The 23,979-nt window shown below is 35.1% G+C and overlaps 1 protein-coding gene and 3 non-coding genes across 4 annotated transcripts; 2 read left to right on the top strand and 2 right to left on the bottom strand.

The window, feature by feature from the left end:
- Positions 1 to 3,584: 3,584 nt before the first annotated feature.
- On the bottom strand, positions 3,585 to 3,658 carry TRNAI-AAU (transfer RNA isoleucine (anticodon AAU)). Its single transcript has one exon. It is a non-coding gene; the product is annotated as a tRNA-Ile (tRNA).
- Positions 3,659 to 6,154: 2,496 nt separating this feature from the next.
- LOC114359657 (uncharacterized) lies at positions 6,155 to 18,341 on the bottom strand. Its single transcript, XM_028314132.1, has 9 exons — positions 18,093 to 18,341; positions 17,551 to 17,700; positions 16,070 to 16,180; positions 15,442 to 15,575; positions 10,865 to 11,009; positions 10,276 to 10,541; positions 10,066 to 10,194; positions 9,691 to 9,987; positions 6,155 to 9,609 (listed from the first exon to the last, which is right to left on the bottom strand). The coding sequence occupies exons 1-9, from the start codon at positions 18,250 to 18,252 to the stop codon at positions 7,318 to 7,320; spliced, it is 3,684 nt and encodes a 1,227-aa protein (XP_028169933.1). The 5' UTR covers positions 18,253 to 18,341; the 3' UTR covers positions 6,155 to 7,317.
- Positions 6,447 to 6,520, top strand: TRNAI-AAU (transfer RNA isoleucine (anticodon AAU)). Its single transcript has one exon. It is a non-coding gene; the product is annotated as a tRNA-Ile (tRNA).
- TRNAE-CUC (transfer RNA glutamic acid (anticodon CUC)) lies at positions 15,957 to 16,028 on the top strand. Its single transcript has one exon. It is a non-coding gene; the product is annotated as a tRNA-Glu (tRNA).
- Positions 18,342 to 23,979: the final 5,638 nt, after the last annotated feature.

Consider the following 23,979-nt stretch of genomic DNA (forward strand, 5'->3'; position numbering starts at 1 on the left):
TTCACTAGCGACTGGTTAAAAAAATGACATTAACGCCCGATTCGACCAAACTTTTATCCGAGAATAACTCCTGGTATAACTGACACATTGACAGTTTCACTATGGGAAATATGTCAAAATGTCGAATAACTGACTATTTATTCTGAGATTAATTGATTCTTGCTTGGTCGAATGCACCCTAAATGTATGACGGATTATACAGCGTCCCTAGCGGAAACCTTCACTAACTAAAATTTTCATAGATTTTTTGACGCATTCGCTAACGACGACATTCAATACAATCTCGCACTAAGTACGACTTTCCTAGTATTTCAGTAGATATAACAGCTAAAGAATAAACCGTTATAATATTTATACCAATTAATTAGCATTCTAGTACTGTTATTGTACTAAATATACTTAAAACTCAATTCAAGCGAAACTAATAACCGTTTGTCTCTTATTTACCTACTTAGGCGAGTGGTTCGCAAGCTGTGGTTTTTGCGACTTATCCCCCGAGGACAAGTGAATTAAAAAAATATAATTACGAGTCTAAAATACTTATTTCAAAAGTATTTGCCGGTACGATCGGTTCAGATTTTCAGGCGTGGTTCTGGCAGCAGCATTAATCAGTAAGACCATCAGATCATATGATCTGAGGTAAGACCCCATTATTCTTCCATTCCATTCTTCTCATGGATGTCTTATTTAGATCAAAAACCAGGTCACTCGAACCCATCTAACCAGCAACGGGAGTGTTGGCCAAATCCAGCATTTATGTGTCTCTGGTAGATTAGAGAGGATCGTGTACGTACAGGAACACGAAGAGACTTAATGGCCTGATGATGATGAAAATCAAGATTGAGAGTCGATGACTTAAGAACGGGACTATTCCCATCTCCCTTTCCCACCACTGCAACTGACCTGTGTAGCCAGGATCTACAGCTTGACCGCCAATAAAAACCCAATCAGCGAAGGTCAAGTTCGTCCCGATGACTTAAGAAGTGAAAACTAACAGACTACAAAATGGATTAGGACTCTTAATGCTGACTCTACTACGTACACCTACGTAACATTGACTAATTCCTTAAAACAAATGCACGAATTTCTTCGAAATATCGCAATTTGTAGTTAGCCGTTGAACCTGTGGAAAGCTGTAAAAATGGCGTAGTTTACAAACGCGTACGTGACTGAACCGATGTCAAATTAAAGGACGTAGCACACTTATCAACCAGGAAANCCCGGAAAGGGATCGTAGCCGTATAAACTCGAGGCGGTCTGTATACTTTGTGTGAAACTCCATACTGCAACGCACACTTATCCGCACCGTAACGTAAACGCCTCGCGTCGTGGTTGACAAGCGCGCGAATAGCGATGACAGCTCGCGCAAGGCGATTAGTGTTGATCCCTTTCCGAGTTGATAAGTCTGCTATGACCTTTACACGTTTTGTCGCATTGCAATGACACTTTTCACGAAACGGTGCAAGCTAGACTGTCTATGTCAATACGCTGCTAGTGACTGTACATTTTGCGTTGAAAACAGAAAATCCCAAAAAACAACGTAGAGTAGTTGATCTATTGATTAACACACTTGTTTGAGTTTAAACATTACGAGATAGAGGTATGACTGATAGGAATCGATAATTAGGTATTAATTTTGCTAACCCAACTGATCCAACTTTTTTTTAGTTTATTCAATCATTTTCCATTTACTCGACACAATATGGGGTCAATGCTTAAAAATACGTTAAAAGTAGAAAAAAAATCAGAAATAATAGCTAATGTTATTGACATAATTTTATTATCCTGTTTTATTAAAATTTTATTTACTGTACCGACTTATTAATATAGGTACCAATTAACGGATTGTGATGATACAAATAATTTCAATATTCAGGCAAAATATCCATTACTTAATCACTTTGGTAAATTTTGATGTCCCTATAAAATTACAATAATACCAATAATTTTGTAAAATAATTACAGTATTTGTTGACGTTTTGGTAAAAGCTTTTCATTTTGAGTTTGAGATTGGTTGTTAAGTAAAAAATTACGGTAAAATAACATGCGTGCGCGCTAAGACTGGTGAATTCGGCTACCAGTAAATCCAGTAATATAAAAATACTGCACATAACTTATGGTGTAGATCTGTAGGACGTAAAGCACACAATTTATAACATGTGTAATGTGCATTCTTTAAAGTTAAACAAGACTTTATCACCTATTCAGGGAACGAATGTCGCTAACTTATAACTGAAATATTGTAGAATGTTGCTCTACCTACATTAGGTACACAAAACAATTTTATTGTTTCTTAGGCTGGGTTGCACCATCTTACTTTGACTTTAACAAACGTCAAAAATCTGTCAAACTCCATACAAAAAACATCGTTTATCGTTATAGTTACGATCAAAGTTAGGTGGTGCAACTCAGCCTTAAAGTTACTGCTTCAGTTTACTAACAAACTAACTGCCTCCAAAATTTTACTAAAAATCGTTTCTAAAAGTTGAACTAAACAAATTCAGAAAATGGATTCCAGTAGCAGGAGAGTGTCCGAAAAAAGGTGGTTTTTAGTTAATTTATTGGTTACCTATTTCTTATGGGTGTACCACAGCTTCAAAATGAATTATTTAGACTAAGGCTAACTTCAGATAGAGTTTAAATCTGTCTAAAACCGCTTCACAGCTTAGGTGAGGCCGTTAAATGGGACGTAGCTATCTTCACTTAATTGCTAATCCATCTTGATCTCGCGTATTACTGTATCTATTATCTCCCTCGTAAACCGTACATTCGACAGCACATCAGACTTTACAGTTTGTTGCAAAATGACTCTATTACTTAGTACATAAGAGACCACTGTGTTAGCTTGACGTGCCGTCGTGTCTACATTGAATTTTAACGATTCCCCGCGTCAGCAGTTAATTTTCAGGAAATTATACCAATAGCAGTTCAGCTGTTACAACCGGGGTACCGATTCCGAAGAAATATTTAGAAATATCTACGACTATCTGTCCCGCTCACTCACTGGAAAACTGGTAGGAGAAAGAGAGACAGATGTTCTCCGGAGAAATTGTTCTGCAGAATACACCTCCTGGTTACGGTAACTCTATCATAAAGTACAATGTTGGATGTTTACTGTGGTAGTAGGGATCATGAGGGTTGTATGGTGTAAATGACAGTTAGAATCTACGACCCATGGGCAGTTATGGGGTAATGTTGATGGAAGTGAATAGGCATTTAAACGGTACATTTAAAATGTTCGCTCTACATTCTTAAAGCAGAGATGATATGGCTAGTTTTTCAATATCCATTTGTTTTTTACACCAATGCAACTGAATTCTTGATACTTACCTAATTAACATACAAATTACAAAGCAATCAAAAATAGGTAGTTACTAGTAATTCTTAAATTAGAAAAGCAAGGCAAAACTAACCTCTTGATACCTATAACACACAAATTACAAAACAATCAAAAATAGGTACTAGTAATTCTTAAATTAGGCAAAGCTTTTGGCAAATTTCCCCTTCACTAGCAAAAAGTGCCTAACGTAAGTAACTTTATTTAAATGTGAAAAATCTTTACAGCAATCAAAAAAGTGTTTTTGTGGCCCATGAGGGGATCGAACCCGCGACCTTCGCGTTATTAGCACGACGCTCTAACCAACTGAGCTAATGGGCCGATGGTGAAGACGACGAAAATAAAATTCTGACAGCAAATAAATTGATAAAAACAAATGAAAGTGCTGTCAAGACCATGATTACCTACCTATTTCTTTTTTATAATCAATGCCATAAAACAATAAATCGATTTATTGATCAAAGTATTATCGATACGTAATAAGTAACTACGCGGGTAGATAAACAACTGAATAGTAATAATAATCTAAACTAAGTTCTAATTCTAAGTTGAAATGTAGAGTCTAAGTAAATAAGACATTTCAGTAGCGTAACAATATCTTGTAATACCATTATTTTTTTCTCTCCTAAAGGCTTAACTATGATAGCACTTGACTTACAACATCTTTTTAACTGACTTCAAAAAAAGGAGGAGGTTCTCAATTCAACTGTATGTTTTGTTTTTGTTATTAAGATAAACTTTTTTGTTTTTTTTTTTACTTAATTTAGTAGGTACTCTCCTTTTTGTTAATTACAACTTCGATCATAGTTAGGTATACTTACCTGGTGACTAGTGAGGTTCAGACATCTTATTTCTCTCACTATAATAGTCCACTTGTTTGTCGGTAACACTATGGTTACTTTCACGGTAATCATCAATAATGCTTTAAGAGTACCGATTTAACATCTCCATAGCTTCTCGATAAGTAGTAACGTGAACAAATGTATGTAATTTTAGGTGCGAGCTTGACCCCGTATTGATCAACGGCTACTTTGTAATTATTTAAACATTACACGGTGATAATTATGGTGGGGCATCTATTACACCGTCGCGAACAGAAGAATGTAGTTTAACTTTGTATTTTAAAAATAAATACGACCTATGCTATAAAAATGTCTTGGGGACGCAGTCTCCGTTACATTACATAATATTAAGGGCACAAATAATTTGTTTCTCGAACACACACCACTGTTATTTGGTTTGAGTAGAAATAATGGCGAATAAAGAGCCAAACTTCATAACTAAAACAATGCAAAGTACAGACACAAACAAACACTGGCAACGAATTCAATTAAATCACCACCAATAGGAATTAAAAGCAAAAAGTTTAACCCACCCTACGTCATTATATTAAAAAAAATACTTAGCAGTATTTTTACCATGTACCTGCAGTGAGCGTCACATAGTTCGTGACAGCAAAAGTGGTCAAAAAGTTGACAAAACAACCTTATTCCAATTGTAACAAAGACGTCTTGCGAGCTTTTTATGTTCTGTGGGTTTCACGAATCACGAACTATTTGACGCTGACTGTTCAAACTCTATAAATGTTCGCTGCGGTGTGCTTGAGGTCATTGTGGACTTTCTCACGCTTATCACGGTATAACAGGTGGGCTGCAAACATTACATTCTGGAGCACATTGAAATTTCATCAGGTTGCTGGCGTTTTTCACTAATACAGGGTGATCAAAAACTTGGTTAAAAAATAAAAAAAAATGCTCTGAATTAAAAATTGTTGAACTATACAAATCTATTTATGAATTTGATAATACATTTTAACTAATATAACTATCTATCTACCTAGTTCGATCATAAAAAAATAATATCTTTCAGACTGTGTTTTATAGCAATTGAGATAGTGATAATCAGTCACTAGATAAGTGCATATTGTACCTACTTCAAATATCAATGGGTACTATGGAAATATGGACCCCCCGTAGTCGCATACTGTATACCACCACACGCGTACTACTCGAAGCAGTGATAAACGTGTTAACTACTCGTACGTTCTTTAAAAAGCTTAAAAATCTAGTAGACTTGGCAACTCCATTAAATACCTACTTTTTATCATAATTTTCTCTACAGGTGGTATAAAGTGACTGTAGCAGCAGTCGCATTACTCGTAGTCATAGAGCTAAAACTGTAGCAAAAAAAAACTTGAAATGTTTAGATACATTATTAAGCATTTTTTTATCATTTTATCGTTAAAGGATAGGATTGTCTCACTTATCTGTGTCATTAGGTATAATATAAGCTCTATTTTTATGTAAGTGCCCAAGTCTACACGACAATAAGTATTTCACTAATACCTTCTTAATCTGGACGTGTTTACATTTTCCTTGTTTTGTAAGAACTCTACCAAGTCCCACCACTTTCGCTTGGTCGCATCTAATTTTCCTTTAGTCTACAAAGATTCTATCAAATATGACTTGTTGACTGGATGTTGGATCGCATGGGCGTTACCAGAATTGGTAGAAAAATCGATAGCGGCCATCTTGTGGTTTAATAATCTCGTTACAGCGATACATTGTAATTAAATAGCCTTCCCACGCTCTTGTTCTTATTTAGATCGCATAAACATATGTTATTATATTAATTATTATTTGGGAGATCCATCATCATCAAGTTAATAATGAAATTCATATAATACCTATGTAGTAAAGTAACTATCTATTTTGCAGAAGTATTAATGTACGAGTATATAGGAGGAAGGGATTGAATGGGTAGTTCTTGATTTATAAATATTCAATAGATTTATATCTTTCAACTATATAACAAGTCTTTATTATAATAATGTAATATGAGGACACACAAACACATGACTGTACTGACTGATCTTATTTTTACCCGATTAATATTTAATTTAGCATTATGTTACATTTTATTTCATGTCCAAGTAAGTATAGTGTTCTGTGTTGTAACATTGTGGATGATTAAAATAAACAAATTGAGGGAGAGTGATACTGGTGTTAAACAATAATTGATTATGACCTTTTATTTTTATTTTATCGAATTTATATAATGTTTTTATCACACTCGTTTACAGAATTTCATTTACAGCAACATTTACAATTGCCCATTAGCTCAGTTGGTTAGAGCGTCGTGCTAATAACGCGAAGGTCGCGGGTTCGATCCCCTCATGGGCCAAACAATTTTTATTGGTATTTAATACAAAGATTTTATTATAATAAATCACAATGAAACAACATTACAGCATTCAATAATTCAATTTTAATCAATATACAAAAATATTTTCTATGTAAAAACTTTTTTTACAAAGTCAGAAAATATTCCCCTAACTTAATTTTACATTAGGTACAATTTACATAACATTTACCCTTTCATATATTAAGTATTTTTGATAGTTAAGTTAATAAAATAAATTAAAATTGAGCCTCTTATCCAAACCAAGCACCAGAAAATTTATCAATCAATTTTTCTTTGAAAAATAACTTTAAAAATAATTGCACAACCGGCCGGTCAAAAATTTACAAACTCTTACATTAAACCTTACTGAGTATGTATTTACATCGACATCTAGTTTTTAAGTATGAGTATAATAAAATATTTAAAAATATAAATACAATGAGCAATTAGTCTAATTGGAAAGAGATGATTAAGTATTTGATACAAAAAGATAAAAATAATTTCAGGTAACCCAAATAAGTAACAATAATTAATTCAATAAACAATGATAATGATAAGGAATATTTTATATGAGCGTACATTCTTAAAATGGTGGGCATAATGTTGTATAATAATTACACAATTGCTTAATCTAATTTTCTTTTAACTGCATTCAACTAAGCGTAATTTTAGACAAAACTACGTCAATTTGAAGCTGCATCACATAGTCAATTGTTTAACTTTCAATTTCAATGGTAATTTAACTAACCGTAATTACAATATACACATTTACAGGTCGAGTATTCTATGGCTTATATTTAACATTCTACTGAATGAACATATGGCGGGTCCTCTATTTTCGTAATGGACGCGGCGGATGCTCTTCCGTCGCGCCCCGCGATTATAGATATCACACTCCTGTGTTCCGAGTCACTATCTCCACTCAAAATAATATTAGTCTCCCCCATAAACCCAGAATCGATCTGCTCCTGACTTAACCCTTTACCCTGCAGCTCGAAAGTACCTAACCCTAACTCCGCAAACAACTCCTTCGTATCATCAAAGTTTCCAAAGAACACAGAGTCCGTTTCCACACTTTCTGCCCCAGATTCGCTTCGCCCATCGCAAAGAGACTCCAAATCGTCTGTGTCAGACTCTATCTGCAATGGCGTTTTCATCAGAATTTTTGCATTTGGAATGGTTTCCAGCAAAATTGTTTTTGGTCTCAACTGCAGCAAGTATTTTGCTCTACGTTTCGATTCGTTTGAATCCGTACTCATATAGCCTGAGTCTTCTGTCCTGTGAACCTTTCTGAAGTCTGTCCTTCGAGATCTAGCTCGAGCAGAGCGTCGACCGGAGCGACGAGCGTTCAAATTATCTAATCTTAAAGAAGAGGAAAACCGATCTCTTTCTTCAGACATTCTTCGGCGATCAGGGGGACTATCACGAGTATTCGAACATTTTGGGGACATATCACTTCCTCGTCTCTGCTTCGGTGGTATTGGTGGTTTGAGATCTTTCTGAGCATCAACTTGGCATATTAAATCTGGAGTTTTCAACGTCCTCGAGTACCCAGTGATCTCTTGACTCATGAAGGGTATGCTACCACGTCTGCCATAGAACTCCATATCATCTCCTTGAACCTTAGTCTTCGCTTCATAGATCTGCCTCAAGCTACCTATTTTTCTCGTAAAAGCTGCTTCAGGTGGGGTTTTGCTTTCATCGTTTTCATTTTCAGGCGCTTTACATTTGAAACTGCCTCCAGATTTCAGAAGAATTTTTTCAACTCTTTTTTTGGGCTTTGGCTTTCGATCTAATGTGTCCGGGTCGAATTCTTCATTTTCATTTTTCCTGTCTTCAACTGGTGATCCGCTTACTTTTATAGTAAGAGATCCCGGTATGCACATATTATCGTAATATGGTTCTGCAGCGTTTATAAATATCTCACTCTTATTTTCAAGGTGTAATTTAAACGGCTGAGGTTTAACCTGTTGCTCTTCTACTGCTTTCTTTATATCTCGCCAACTACTGGATAATCTTTCTCGAGCCACTTGTATACTCGGACGACACTGATACTCTTCGTTACTAGTCAGCTCTGGTTCACAAGCTAATGAAAATCTTCGTCTTCTCATTACGTTACGTTCTAAACTGTCGAAATCTATGGCATTATCGCGGTGAATATAAAATTCTTTTTTGCGGTCAGGCAGCATGTTATCATCGCTGTAGTATTGGGAATCAGCCGCTAATACTGGAATAATAATTTTAGGTGCAATGGGTACTATTGTTTCCATTTTAACATCTTCTAGTTCCTTTGGTTCAACTCTCCGACATTTGTTTAATTCACGTATAACAGCTTCCATTTTCATTTTTACTTCTGGTGGTATTGGCTCAGCATCTTCTTCTTTGGGTGATTCTGGGGGATCAACTGGAGGTGGAGGTGGTGGTGGTAATTTCTTTCTTATTCGACGTGATCTGTGATTTGAAGGACTTTGCTTATCAACTGATGTAATTTCTACATTTACATCGCCGGAAATTTCATCAATTTTTATTTCGTTGTTTTTCGTTGTATTGTCTCTATCAAATATATCGTTGATAGCGTTTCGTAATATTTCTATTGGATGTTTTGAGTCATCATTTCGAATCGGTTCTACATGCGAATTTTCGTCGTTATTTTTTGGTTCGGTAATTCTAGGTGTCCCACTAACTTTTGCCACAGATTTCACTGGTTTTATCACAGGTGATGGTGTTGGGACTTCATCAAGCCATTTTCTCACAATCCTTTGCTTATAATCGTCACTAACGCACGTTTTACAAGAATTAGATCTAATAAGAGCTGCATTTTTTTGCGAGTTGACACTGCTATCACAACCTGGGCAGCCTCCGCAATGGACTGCTCTTCTGCTATTCTCGTGTTTCAAACTTATAGCACTAAATCTTCTTCCACGTCTAGCACAAGGTATATCCCATCCCAAATCAATTGTGTGATACAGTTCTTCTTCAGGGATATCGGATAAGATTGGAATAAATCTCTTTGATGTCATTTTATCTTTAGCGATTGACATGATTTCACGGATTTTGATCAGGAACTCAATAGCAGCTGGTGGAGGATTCTGAAAAATAGAAATAAAATGTTTTATAGATTTATTAGCTTATTTCTTAGGTACTATTCAAATACTAATATTAATATTTACCTTAAGATGTTCAGTCTCGAAAAAGACAGGGTTGAAGTACAATTTCTTCCTTAGCGCTGGTTCTCCATTGGAAGACTGTACTGGTTGTCTTGCCACGTTGTTTTGTTCAACGCTACAGTCAATGATAGACAAGTCTGAATGAGGTGCCCTTTCTAAGGTATCTGGTGAAGCAGATCTCCTTTGTAGACGTTCATTTATTCTTTCTGGAGTAGAAGTTGCGCGAGTATTTGGACGGACTGGTTTCTTTCGTCGCGTATGGACCATTGCTGCTACCACATTTGAGTTGGGTTTCTGGAACTAAAACTCTGAATTAGCTTCTATTTTTTGTTAATATTTTGAAGTTTTATGTTTATAACACTGTATCTTATTAGCTACCTTGTGAATATTATTCGGAGAAGAATCCATGGTATCCTCTGTGCGCTCGCTAACATCAGAAAGACCAGCATCGTGAAGGTAGTCGTTATTTAAGCTACTCATGCTAAGCAATGGATTCGTTTTCATTTGCTGCAAAAAGATAATAAATCAGTAATACAAATTGAAGCTAGGAGAAATTAACACGATAAAAGAAATAAGAAAATTAAGTACCACATTATCCATGTCGATTCTCGAATCCAGGGTAGATCCGTTATCTGTAGAAATCGTGTTCGACAGATTCATCTCAGGGTCTTTCTCTTTGCGCTTCTGTCTTTGTTTGTAGTGGAGGTAAAAGATGATGCCAGCTGCATAGATGAAGATCAGCATCAGCACGCAGACACCGATGGCGAGAGACTCCAGGACGCTGAGGCCGTGACTTGAGGCAGTTGGTTCTGTGCTGACGATCTCACCAGCATGGAATGGGATGGATTTTACATCTGGATAAAAAAACATTTACTCAATTTTTGTTCAAAGTGGAACTAGCCCTGGAGTTGGTGACAGGCACAAGAGATAAAATAATAATTATGTATATCGACTTTTTATAACAGCAAGCATAACTGAAAATTATAAGAAATTATAAGAAATAAAGTTGACAAGGTTAAAGTAAGAAAGAATGAGAAGGCAAGATACAATTAAGGCTGCTTATTAGGTTACTTTCAAATGATCCGGCTCCTGGGCCTCCAGGACCGTAAGTAGTTTGGGAATACAAAGAGGATCGTTTATGAAACAAGATCACACATGAATCGTAAAGGTATGTTACCAAGTAAAGCGTTATGCGTCGCCCCAGCAATCCTGAAGGCTGCGCAGGAGGCTGCCAGGCGGGTTTGCTCGGGCGCTGAGCACAGCACATGAGCTGCCACTAGTCGGCCTTCGAGACGCGCGTGGAGGCTCGCTGATCCGCGCCACTGTGAATAGAGACTTTGTATGAATTTGCGTGTATCACTAGGTAATGATTCGTTGTCGATTTGGATTAAATTAATTTTAAAATCTTACACCTTATTATTTTTTCAGTTCTAAAAATAAATTGTTTTAAATAATACCAGATTTGTCGGCAATATCGCATACACCAATATCTTTGTAATTAAAGGCTTAAACTGTTTTTGAATTTATTACGAAACCGCAAGCCCAAAAATATAAACCAAACGAATACCGAAGTTTATTCCCAATCCACAAAGCTAAAGAAGATAAATAAACATTATCTGATATTGTTGAAATCCTACCATAAATTAAGGATAAAAAATCAAATTAATAAGCATCAGACCCGTTACCGGCGTCCAAAGGCATTGAGATTTAAATCAACAGTTAGCATGTCCACAATTTGTCGTCGGGTTACAAGCCTGGGCATATATCACTTTCATTCAATGTAAACAACATTAATCCTTATTGCATTAAAATAAGATTAGGTTTGTCAAAAGCAAAGTTACAGATGTGCCAAATGTTTGTTGCCACATCATTGGTTAGCGTACCACCTGCAGTTGAAATGCCGGCACATTTGTTTTTCTTAATCAGCGTTGGTGAATCTAAGTGCGGCGAATTCGCACATTTTGGACAGATCGTTCCTTTGACGCCTTCAGCTTTATCGTCGCACTTCATCGGTTGCGTCCTCTGAATCAACCGAGAAATATCTGTCGTCTGTCACGATTGATAAACTGAATCCGTCATCAAGACCGCCCAAATATCCGAAGCATCCGAGATAACGTGATAACGTCCCAGCGACGAGTTGCTTGCAGTCCAGTCTATACTTTAAAAAATACGAAGGTTAATCCGTTTGGTTTAGCATTTTCACGCCTATTAGGGCACCCTAAACAATTTTTGTAGAAATAGACTCCATTCTGCATATAGCATTGATGGTGAGAAGTTAGGTACTTATTTTTGTTGTAAGACGCGTGACAATGAAATTAATTATGACGATCATTATCCTCGCGGGTGAAGCTAAGTTTGTGATAGATTTTTCTGGAATTCCCCTTCAATTTAAGAATCGTTTTAACAAGATAGCAAAGTTTCATTCAAACACAACTCCGTCCGTAAAAAAACTTTTGCAGATTCTTCCGACGGCAATCAAATTTTTATGAGGAGACGCTATAAAGTTTGGGGCTGAAAACTGGATTATTTCAATATACATGTTAATTTTGAGACGGTGCGTGATGACAGTGTTTATGCACTTTGAGAGCCTAATGATTTTTTGGTAGTTAGGAGGCCAGCGCGTGCGAACTTCGGCAAATGTGCCACAAATTTGATGGCAAATGACCTGAAGCAGTATTGTGGAGACACTTTACTGTGAGGATGTGGCCAATAATTTTCCGGAATATTTTTTTTCCAAACAGCTACTACATAGTAAACAGTTGTTTTTACGACAGCGGCCTTTGGGTGTCTTTCACCGTAAGCAGGCATTTGTCAGGACATTAAATGTAAATACATAATCAAAATAGACTTGTTCGGTGCCGCAATAAATTTGGGATCATTAACAGAATCGAATATTTTAATTTAGACGATAATTACAGCAATTTATAGTTCGGTTTAGAAGGTACGTTGTACTTCAACTTGACGATAATCATCTTGTTATTTTTTCATGTTCCGAATATTTTAGATTCTAGGATATTCATTGACCTCACTCATTGACAGGTGGTTAACTGATTTATTTTGTATGTTTAAATTTTAATGACATGGATGATTGGTACTAATTAACTGGTTTTATTTGAGTGTATGTAGGTATTAGTATGATGCTTCTTAATTTATTATGACTCTACTTTAAGTTTCTAATCCGAATACGAAGTTCACTCACAGAAGGTGATTGATGACATATTCATCCAGGCAAATAGGGAAAGTTTAATAAAATGAAATATTACTTTGTCACTCATGTTATAAATGAATTTAAACACAAGATCTCTAAGAGCATAATGGCTGCCTATTCAGAGCATATCTGCTTCCAGGTACTGGGTAATGTCTCTGAGCCTGATAAAATCAGGACTTGACATGTCAAGGAATTTCATAACTCGATTTTCTGGATTATGTGATCTGGATACCGCAGTCCGCACACGGTGTGTGCTTGAAATGTCACTGGCAAATTTTTATCTGTAAACTCGTCTTTGACTCTACGTTTGAACCATAGCCATAAAAGCTGTAAGGAATGTACATAAGTAGGTACGATATCATCGATGTAAGTACCTAATCGTAATGAAATAATTAGTTTGTTCAAAAGTAGTCGGATCATGTGATAACAGTGTTACCCACTACTACCAGACTAAAACGTGTCCAGAACATCTGATTATGTAGTTAAAAAGAACGACCCGGTTTCTTTTATAGCTAAGTAGTAGATCTTGTAAGATTATCCCACAGGATATTATAGTTCAAGAGTCAGTAAGAAAAGCAGAATAGTGGGTCAGCTACACTAAAATTTTACAGAGGAAAGATTTGACTGTTTGTTTGTATTGAATAGACTCCGAATCTAAAAAATCTTTGACCATTAGAATCCTAAATTATTGATAAACAAAGGCAGAACGAAGTTATCTGGGTCAGCTAGTAGACTATAACGGGGTTTATAAATAGGTATTTTTCAAAGTAAGATATAATGCTTTTAAGTAAGCTTTTTGCTTACATTGTATGAAGTAACTGCTTAACAGAACTGTCGGCGCCCTTTTATGAGGTTTGTTTATCCAAAATCGTAACGAATACGCCTCAAAATGATAACGATAACGATTTTGGAATTTTAAGTAAATATACTGTTACTTTTTCAAAATAACCCCCTTCCCCCACCTAATTAAGTCCCGCGATTGGGCGCATTTTCTGATCATATGTAAATGAATTACGGTCATGTTGTAATCAATGCATTTCAACGTCTTTGTAGTAATCTGTGCCCTGAACCTCTAGCACGAAAAACTTTCGACTTCATATCGTTTGCGTATTCTACAAAATTCGATACCCTACCCAGCCTTCCAATCGTTGTGACGATCTCGATTGTCAAAATTAGTTTAGAGCTACAATTTCTCATGCTAAGTTCACTTTACGTTAAGTGCCCCTGCAGCCCTGTGAACGCACAGGGGTGCTGTTTAAGTTTTCATACTAAATCTTTCGATGGCAATTCGAACAACGATTCGAAGTCGAAAGCTTTTCGTGCTAGAGGTACTGCTCCCCTTACTCAATAAATGAACCATGAATTAAAATGAAATCGTCATTATTATCTCTTACACACGAATTTACTTAGTATTGCTAAAAACTTAAGTAACCTTCAGAATTTGCATACCTATCTAGAGTATCTATATTACTTAAAACTGATCAACCGGTCCACATTTAGTACTAATGAGTTCAAATTAATTTGTTTTTCCAATCTTTTTGCGTTATTGTTGGAACTAAGATTATTTTGTAAGTCCTTAGCATGACATCTCTATCGACCTAGGTAAGTACCATCTCATTATATGTAGCTTCAGATCCTTTCAAGTTATTGAGTGTCCTTTTCTTGGTTTTGAATTAAGGGAACTGGCAAAATTATCTTGAAAGTTCTTCCTTGAGTAATGAGTATTCGTACAGTGACAGACTGCTCATTTGACCGCTCTTGTTTTAGGAAATAAGATTATGTTTCGTTCTGAACAGTCCTAAATCTTCATTAGATATCTCGTTTTACACCTTGGAGCTTTTTAACCGACTTTAGAATAAAATTTTCTTTTAAATATTCTCTTGACAACAATACGACAAAATTTGCTTAATCAGATTTACACTGTTTGCTCCATTTTGCCCGAAGTTGGTCATTCGATAATCGTCTTTAATTACGTGTCCTTGTATCGAGATTATTCATAACTTATCCGTTTTTAATTGCTTATTTGAATTTTTAATTTGCTCTAAAAGAAGCAGTAAAAATATGAAAATTATTGCAATGGTGTGGATATTCAGTTTTATAAATTGGGAGCTGTAAAACCTTCTTGGGTGGTAGCTTTTGGTGCTTTTAAAGGTAGTTCGAGGAAACTACATGGAACTTTAAGTTAAATACATAAAGCATATTTAAGTTAAATATTATAATAACACACAGAACATAATCAGTAAAATTAACCAAATTTTACATTAAAGGGAATTAAAACGCGGAATTGCCTTTTGGATTAATGACGGCAAACGTTCGTAATTTTTAAAATACAAAATAAACAGGAAAACACGCAATACAATATAAAAATTGAGTTAATGTTTCAGTAACAAACAAACACTTCATAAGTTTAGTTTATTTTATTATATTTTAATATGTAGGTATTTTTACAGACCACTCCAAGTTCTGAAGCGCTTAAAGTTTTTAGGCCATCATTTCAAGTTCTTTCTTTTGATAGTTTATCTTAGGCACACAAACATGATGGTTACCTGTAAGAAAGTGCTGCCCTCGTCCCTATAGAGACTGAATGGCACGTCGTTGTCCACCAGGTCTCTCAGGGTCACCCATCCAGATGCTGACAGGTACTGCGCGCTTGTCACTGCGCATATCGCGTCCTCTACATCTGCAATAGTATTTTTAGATCAATAATTTGTATCATATTTTAGTATGATAGCGCAATAAAACATTTTAAGATCCTGCATCCATAAGTAGCCCGAAATACAGCTTAAATTTTCCTTACTTCTACGGGTAGGATCTAGCAACTAAGTAATTCAAAGAGTCGATCTATGGGAATTTTGGTCGTTTTAAAATAAATATTATGTGATAAATTTTAATGAATGTATGTAGATTAACTTTTGAATCTGACTCAAATCAGTGACCCTTCTAAAAATACTTTTGTTGTAAGTAACCAAGCTAAAGATTAAAGTCGCGCACTCTAGCAGAGTATTTACGAACTACATTGTAACTCAAAAAAGTCTAACAAAATTTCAATATTCTTAGCACATCCGATATGGTCTAGTGGCTAGGATACCTGGCTCTCACCCAGGAGGCTCGGGTTCGATTCCCGGTATCGGAAGAAAACTTTTTGTGTTTTTTTATTAATTTTTATTTACTTACCGGTAAATATTATTTCCTTTGAGGGGTAAATGATCTGTCCTTTTAGGGGTAAGAAGACGAAAGGTATTTGAGGCTTGGTAGCGCCGCGCCCAAAGCTGGCCATAAGGCATTCTGTATAAAAGAAGAATATTATTTATTACAAACAAATTAGTATGTTTTAAAATAAATGAATAAAACATTGTGGAGGGAGATGCTGAATATTTATTATTTCACCGTTATTTAATCTATGTATTTTCAAAACAGTATTTGACCATGAGACCCCACCCACAGTGATTTTTCTGTCTTGATGATGTCAGATGACTCATTTCATAATGTTTTAATAATATTGATTTTTAATATGAAATAGGTATTTTATAAAACTGCAATCAATTTGTCTCTTTTGATTATTTATTCACGATGATGATTCATGAGCTTTTTCATTAATTATAACTGTCAAGGAAACCAAATTATGGCCATCGTAAATTGTTAATATTAAATATTCGACTATAGAATTTTCAATTTTGGCTTGATCAAAATAGCAAAAAATGTTTTGAATAATTCATTTATAATGAAGGTTACTATTTATTTTAGAACACTGACTTATTCTAATGAAAAATGTTATTTGATTTAATGATATTAGTTACATTCTTTGGCACGCAATTTCATACATCTCTTGTATTTATTATGCATCATTTTGCGCATAAATGATCACATATTCATACTACTGATAACATCACGTTTAGTCATTATGATAATTAGACAAAATGTCTCATTATAATCTATTATCATAGGCCGTACCTGATCTCGGTGACCTTGCATTAATTTTAGAGTAACGGGATTGCAAATGTAGCAAATGTCAACAGTCAATGGATCATTAATAAATAAACCATTAAAGTTATGAATAGACAATTCAGATTGGCGATGAGGACTGCTGATGAATTTCGCCATCGTGACATCGCACTTATGTGTAAGAAGTGATAAGGAGTCATTTAAGATACTTAAATTGCTACTACGAGTGTTTGGTTCGTTAGGAGGATCAGAGTTTAAGAGTTTAATAGTACCTAACTTGATTCTCGTATAGCTAAACCACCTAACTAAGATATTCTTCACTCTCACTCTCTCATAATAACAGAAATAGGATAAAAATACGCTGAAATTGTGGTTTTTACACATATTCGCCTATTCCTCTGGATTATGTTGTGTCAGTTCAAGTCCAGGCATTATTAGATTAAAAGCTATCGATAAAAATCAACCAGAAGGTTTTTACTATGAGACCAACAATGACGATAAGTAACTGTAAAGAAACTACAGCTAACTACCCTGATAGGGGCCTATCTTTTTTTTCGGTGGTAAAAATGTATTAAATTGCTTAAAAATTACACCACTATAACAAGTAGGTATAAGAAGGGGCTCTTTGACTACTCTACCTAATCTTAGAGACATATCTACAGAGTGAAACATAGGTACCGGGAAAGAAAAACAATGATGATGATGAAACATACCATCAATATGGTTGACGCAGATCCGCTGGTCTTCCCTGAACGCAGGCGTCTCCCGCCGGCACTGGCAGACGCAGCCGCTGTCAGTGCCCAGTGCTGCCAAAGCCGTTCCATGGGACAGCTCCATACAACGGGTGAGGCCGCAGTCAGTCCCTGCATCGAGAGATAAGATGAGAAAAGGTAGAATTGGCTTTAAATTCAGTTACAATAAATTCCACTGAGGCAAACTGCACTCTTTAAAGTGTTACCTCATTATTATAATAAGGTGTTACCGTAATAATATAATCTAATGTTGGTACGAGTAACTAGCTAGTCAGCATCCAAGTATGATCCTGGTAATACATAATCAAATTAACCCCCTAAAATTTTAATTGCTTTAAAAAAATGCGTTAACGAAGCTACTAATGTGAGTAGGCTACACGAAGTTCTAGTACTTATTTTGTGGTAGGTACTACACGCATTGAAAGATTGTATTAAATAGTACATTTTATGTATTAAATAATATCGTGTCATGATTAAAATTAATAGAAAGAGATAATTCTCACCAAAAAGCGAAAATAGGTCACCAGGCGCGAACCTCGTTACGTTTGCCAGCGCCATCTCTCCCGCACTAGCCGAACCGCTTGCCATTTCGATCGCTATCAGAACCATGAACAGCGCCATCTCGTGACACATCTTGGAACCAGCTTCTCTTGTCGCCGTCATGTTGATGCGCTTTGCCAGTCATTTATCTCGGAACCAGCCCCATCCATCTTCGAGGTGGTCTTTCCTTGTGCCTGTGCGCTCATTATCTGGAAAGATTACAGGTGTATGTTTTGACTGATGTAGCATTTACGGTCTGACTAATATTAATAGAGGTAAAGGTAATATTATTGACGGCTATTGGTGGTTGACCCTAAATGTCAAAAAGGTTCACTGATCATGCAAATCGCAGTGCGGCTAATGTCCTCATTCATAAATTGATGAATGATCACCATCATTAATAAATAAATAAAGATCAGTCAGAAAGTCACTATAACTGACCTACTGTGTCTGACGGCACAAAAACGCCACTCCATGATAAGCATTTTAACCAAAATTATGAAGATTCATGGGTACCTACCTATGGCAGTTATTACTAATTTTACTCATTCATCAATCACACACCTTTGACGTGATGACTTTTTGTGACCCCTTTCCTATCACTTAAAACCTTATCCAAATAACCTGGTATTATTGAAACTTGTTTAGTCTTAATAATGTGTCTCTCTTATTATGAGAATAGTTGTCTAGATCAGTTTTTCTTTACGTTGTGTTCTTGGGTGCTAGACACTTAGGTCACAACACAAAGTACCTAAGTACTATCAATAGTACAAACCGTCTTTACTTTCAACTTATTTTAAGGCGTGGTGCATTAAAAATGGTAAACGTTAAGACAAATGGATTCATTTTCTGGTTTTCTACATTTAAATTAATTTCACATTCATATGTTAACTTTATATTTAGAAAAACTGTAAAAGTTTTAGTATTTATTTTTAAACCAAAATCGATGGGTGGAATAGACGTCTAAAATATTGCATCTACCGTTATGTATTTGGGCAAATATTAAACATACCTAAAACTTATANGACGGGTATTGGTGGTTGACCCTAGAACGTCAATGAGGTTCACGGATCATGCAAATCGCAGTGCGGCTAATGTCCTCATTCATAAATTGATGAATGATCACCATCATTAATAAATAAATAAAGTTCAGTCAGAAAAGCACCATAACTGACCTACTGTGTCTGACGGCACAAAAACGCCACTCCATGATAAGCATTTTAACCAAAATTATGAAGATTCATAGGTAACTATGGCAGATCATCAATCACACACGTTTGACGTGATGACTTTTTGTGACCCCTTTCATATCACTTAAAACCTTACCCAAGTAACCTGGTATTCTATCTGCTATCCTGGTATTCTGGTATGAAATACAGTTTACACTAGTTTAGGAGCCAGGGTTTTAATATTAAATGTTACAGTACAGTGTATTACATCAATAAAAATATTTTTATTCTTATTCTATTCAAAACTTGTTTAGTCTAATTGTGTCTCTTTTATTATGAAAATATTGTTGTCTAGATCAGTTTTTCTCCGCATTGTGTTCTTAGGTGCTTAGACACTTAGGTCATAACACAAAGTACCTATATAATATATTATGTACTATCAATAGCACAAACCGTCTTAACCGTCTTTCCATTAAGTTTAATAAAGCCTGTTTTACTTTCAACTTATTTTAAGGCGTGGTGCATTAAAAATGGTAAACGTTAAGACAAATGGATCCATTTTCTGGTTTTCTATATTTAAATTAATTTCACATTCATATGTTAAATTTATATTTAGAAAAACTGTAAAGTTTTAGTATTTATTTTTTAACCTAAATCGATAGGTGGAATAGACGTCTAAAATATTGCATCTACCGTTATGTATTTGGGCAAATATTAAACATACCTACAACTTATAATTTATTTTTAGAATTTAGATTAAATCTGAATATAATAACGGTTTGACTGTTTTAATTAATTTATGCGAATATGAAAGTAAGCTAATAATAGAACATGCAAACTATTCAAAAATTTAATAAAACAAAATAGATTGTCATCTAGGTTGCACATTAGGTAATGTAGAGAGTATGGCCGGCCGTTTGGTGTAGTGGTTCAGAACGGACTATTATGCCGAGAGGTCCCGGGTTCGATTCCCGGCCGGGCAGAAATTGAAATGATGAATTTTAATTTCTGTGACGGGTCTGGGTGTGACTATGTATAATATTTATGTATTTATAAAAAAAAAGTATATAAGTAGTATATCCGTTAAGCTAGCACCCATAACACAAGCATTAAGTTGCTTACTTTGGGGCTAGCTGGCGCTGTGTGAAATTTTCCAAAGATTTATTTATTTATTTATATTATTTATTTATTCACATTCAACTCGAAACTCTTGAAATAGTGACTGAGATTTTTGTGCTGCTTCTTCTCAGCACTGGCCCATTTACTGTCGCGAACCAGTGGAGAGACGTACTGGGACGTGTAAAAGAGTTTTTAAAAGCCTACTTGCAGAAATAAAATGAGTTTTAAAAGGTTTTTTAGTTCTTACGAGTTTTTTGTGAAAGCTATTCCAAAGACTGAGGCCACACAAATCCATCGGATGTAAAGTCGTTGGATATTATACGCCCGTATTCACAAACGATAAGTATCGTTCAATTTTTCGAACAACGAAGCAAAAAATCGAACGCACAGGATTGAATAAATAGAGCTCTGTGATTGGTTCCTGTATCACCCTGTGCGTCTACGCGCACTGTGAGACCTCATAGTAGTGTTTGTGAATACGGGCGATATTGAATCAAATCATTCCGATAAAAGTTCTTACATTAATCTTGTTATCATATCATTAGCCGTATCATACCATTTTCAATTAATAAATGTGTCGCAATATTTTAAACACGGTAAAGATATTTCGCTCTGACAGTACCAGCTGCCAGTAGGACTTGAAATATTGATTGGGCCAGGCCTCCGTCACTCGCCTATGCCGGCCGAGATAATTACCTACAGCGCGCGACAACTTCAAGTTGCAAATCAGTCCGGGCCGCCACGCGCCTGTTTGCACACGCGTATCTATACACGCTCGGTCGATCATAGTCTCAATCAAGGTTTATTGTTCCAACAGCACTGTTATTCTTCTTTAATGAAAAATTTTAATATTTAGGAATCATAATTAACTGTAGTGATTTAAATAATAAAAAAAAAACTACACTTTTTAAATAATAAATTATTTTGAAATATTTATGACAAAAAACTATAGCAAAAAAATTATTTTAGCTAATAAAAACATTAACTTTACTTCAAAGTGTCTATTTTCCGACACTACACCTTTTAAAACTGTTTGTTTAATATCGAATTATCGCAACACTGAAGTTTATTAATAGGTACTTTAGAGATGGTACGATTATACAAACTCCACTAGATTAAAGTTTTCTAATCGTAAATACAATAAATGCTTCTTAAAATTAAGTTTTTATTTATTTTACTTTGCTCATACAACCCTGACGCTTGAGCGGTGACGTAGATCAATTCTAAACACAAAAAAAATGCGCTCTTGTGAGCGTAGTAGTAAGGTGCGATTTCGAATGCACCATGTGCGTTGGGTATTTTGCATTATTATTATTACCGTTAAAATGTCGGCATCTGATCCTACACAAAGGAGTGCAATTTCTGTTGCTACTATTATGTATTCTGTGATAGGACTCTAAATCATTATTACCCAATTAGTGTCTAATTGATTGTGTTAAGATTTACAATACTAATGATTTCATTGATTATCTTTGATTATAAATTAGTGTTGTATTATTATTGTAATTAATAATTTTTAAATTATATTGAAGGGCAGCAAGACTACTGTGGAAAATGAAACATTTTTATTTTACGATGTATGTACATCCCAATCCCAACTAATATTATAAATGCGAAAGTAACTCTGTCTGTCTGTCTGTCTGTCTGTCTGTCTGTCTGTCTGTTACGCTTACCCGCTTAAACCTCGCAACCGATTTTGATGAAATTTGGCATAGAGATAGTTTGAGTCCCGGGAAAGAACATAGGATAGTTTTTATCCCGGTTTTTGAAACAGGGACGCGCGCGATAAAGTTTTTCTGTGACAGACAAAAATCCACGCGGGCGAAGCCGCGGGCGGAAAGCTAGTATTTTATAAAGAAGAAAAAATTTAATACCCAAAGTTTCTTTGTAGGACCATTGGTAAATCCTTTGATAATAATAGTAACATAATACAGGTTAATTAATTAATGAGTATGATAAATAATTATGTTAATTATATTAAAATTAAAGAAATAACTTTTTACTGACCTAATGAACCCCAAAAATGAGAGTTTACATTGAAATATTCAAATTACGGTTCAACTGCTTCGAATTGATTAGATATTCATTAATTAATAACCGTAGTGAAAATGTCGGAGGATTTTAAGACACTTTCGAAATCGTGGATTCATTATTCATGTTTTATTAGTAATATTGGAACCAGTTGCTTGACACGGAATGAAGATGAGTGTAGTATTGAAAAGTTCATTTGGCGTTCTAAGGAGCTTTCAGGTCAAAGTTTGGTAGGTTGTCTGGTTTCTTCATTAGGAGAACGCATTGCGGTGATGTGTAAATTATGGTCAAATGAACGAATTATTTTGGTAATTAAATTAAAAAATAAATGAGTTAGAAGATACCCACTTTGTATAGTTTTATAGGATAAAAATAAAAACTAAGAAAAATATACCAAACTTTAATTTGTAAACCGTTACGGTACTTGCTGCGTTAGCGACGAATTTAAAGAAGATTATGGAAAGATGAATAAGTAGTACTTAAAAATTGATCAGTCTAAAATAAAATGCAAATTTTAAAATTTTGATGCTGCAATTTTATTGTAGAGACAATAACGCGCTTTCCCATGCCCTCAAACAATATTTTCTAAATCAATCTTTACTCTACAACTAAACCAAAAAGCAAACTAGTATCCAAAATATAATAACGGTATCATCTACGGTTAAAAGCAATTAAAAACGATCCCAATATATCACAATATTACAATTTCCAAAATATTAACAACAGCCCGCCAATAAAATTCAATTATCCCATCAAATATGTCATAACATCAGTTGGGAGCCCACAAGAATCGTTTAAAAAGGCATAACAATGCGCCTACGCATATTTTAACACGAAACTGCGATTTGTCTTCTTTATGGCCAGTTAATAGGTGGGTCAGAGGTGCCGCTACCAATGGTCATTGTTTATTAAACGTCTTCATCCGTTTTGACATATGAATACATTTGCCACCTACGATAGTTAAACATAGTCAACTTTGGGACGCAGTAACTCATGTTTTTACTTCTTTTATTTGGAGTTAAGTTACATAATGTAACTCGGGAGAATGGCACATAAAACTAGAGAATATGCAACTCATCTATCTATTATATAAAAGAAAGTCGTGTTAGTTACTCCACTTATAACTCAAGAACGGCTGAACTGATTTAGCTGAAAATTGTCAGGGAGGTAGTTTAGAGCCAGGAGAAGGACATAGGATACTTTTTATCCCGTTATTTATTGCCATTAAGGCGGAACAAAGTTCGCCGGGTCAGCTAGTCGCTTGACTCGTAAATTAAAAGGACATTTCCATACTCAACTTCACTTTGAACTATTGTTCAACCCGCGTGTAATTTTATTAATAAGGAAAATTAAAGGCTGATAAAGTATACCTAACTTAGATATTATCTCGGTCTTTATTTAAATACCTACATTACTTACTTATGACTTTAAAAAATGCCATATACACAGCTCGCCTTTCTAATTAAATCACTCAATCGGTTTCGGTACCAATAGAAAAAACTTTCTAAAATAATCCTAACAGTTCATTCGT

Source organism: Ostrinia furnacalis, unplaced genomic scaffold (genome assembly GCF_004193835.3).
Source record: "Ostrinia furnacalis isolate ACB-3 unplaced genomic scaffold, ASM419383v2 OfSCF4536, whole genome shotgun sequence".
NCBI lineage: Eukaryota > Metazoa > Arthropoda > Insecta > Lepidoptera > Crambidae > Ostrinia > Ostrinia furnacalis.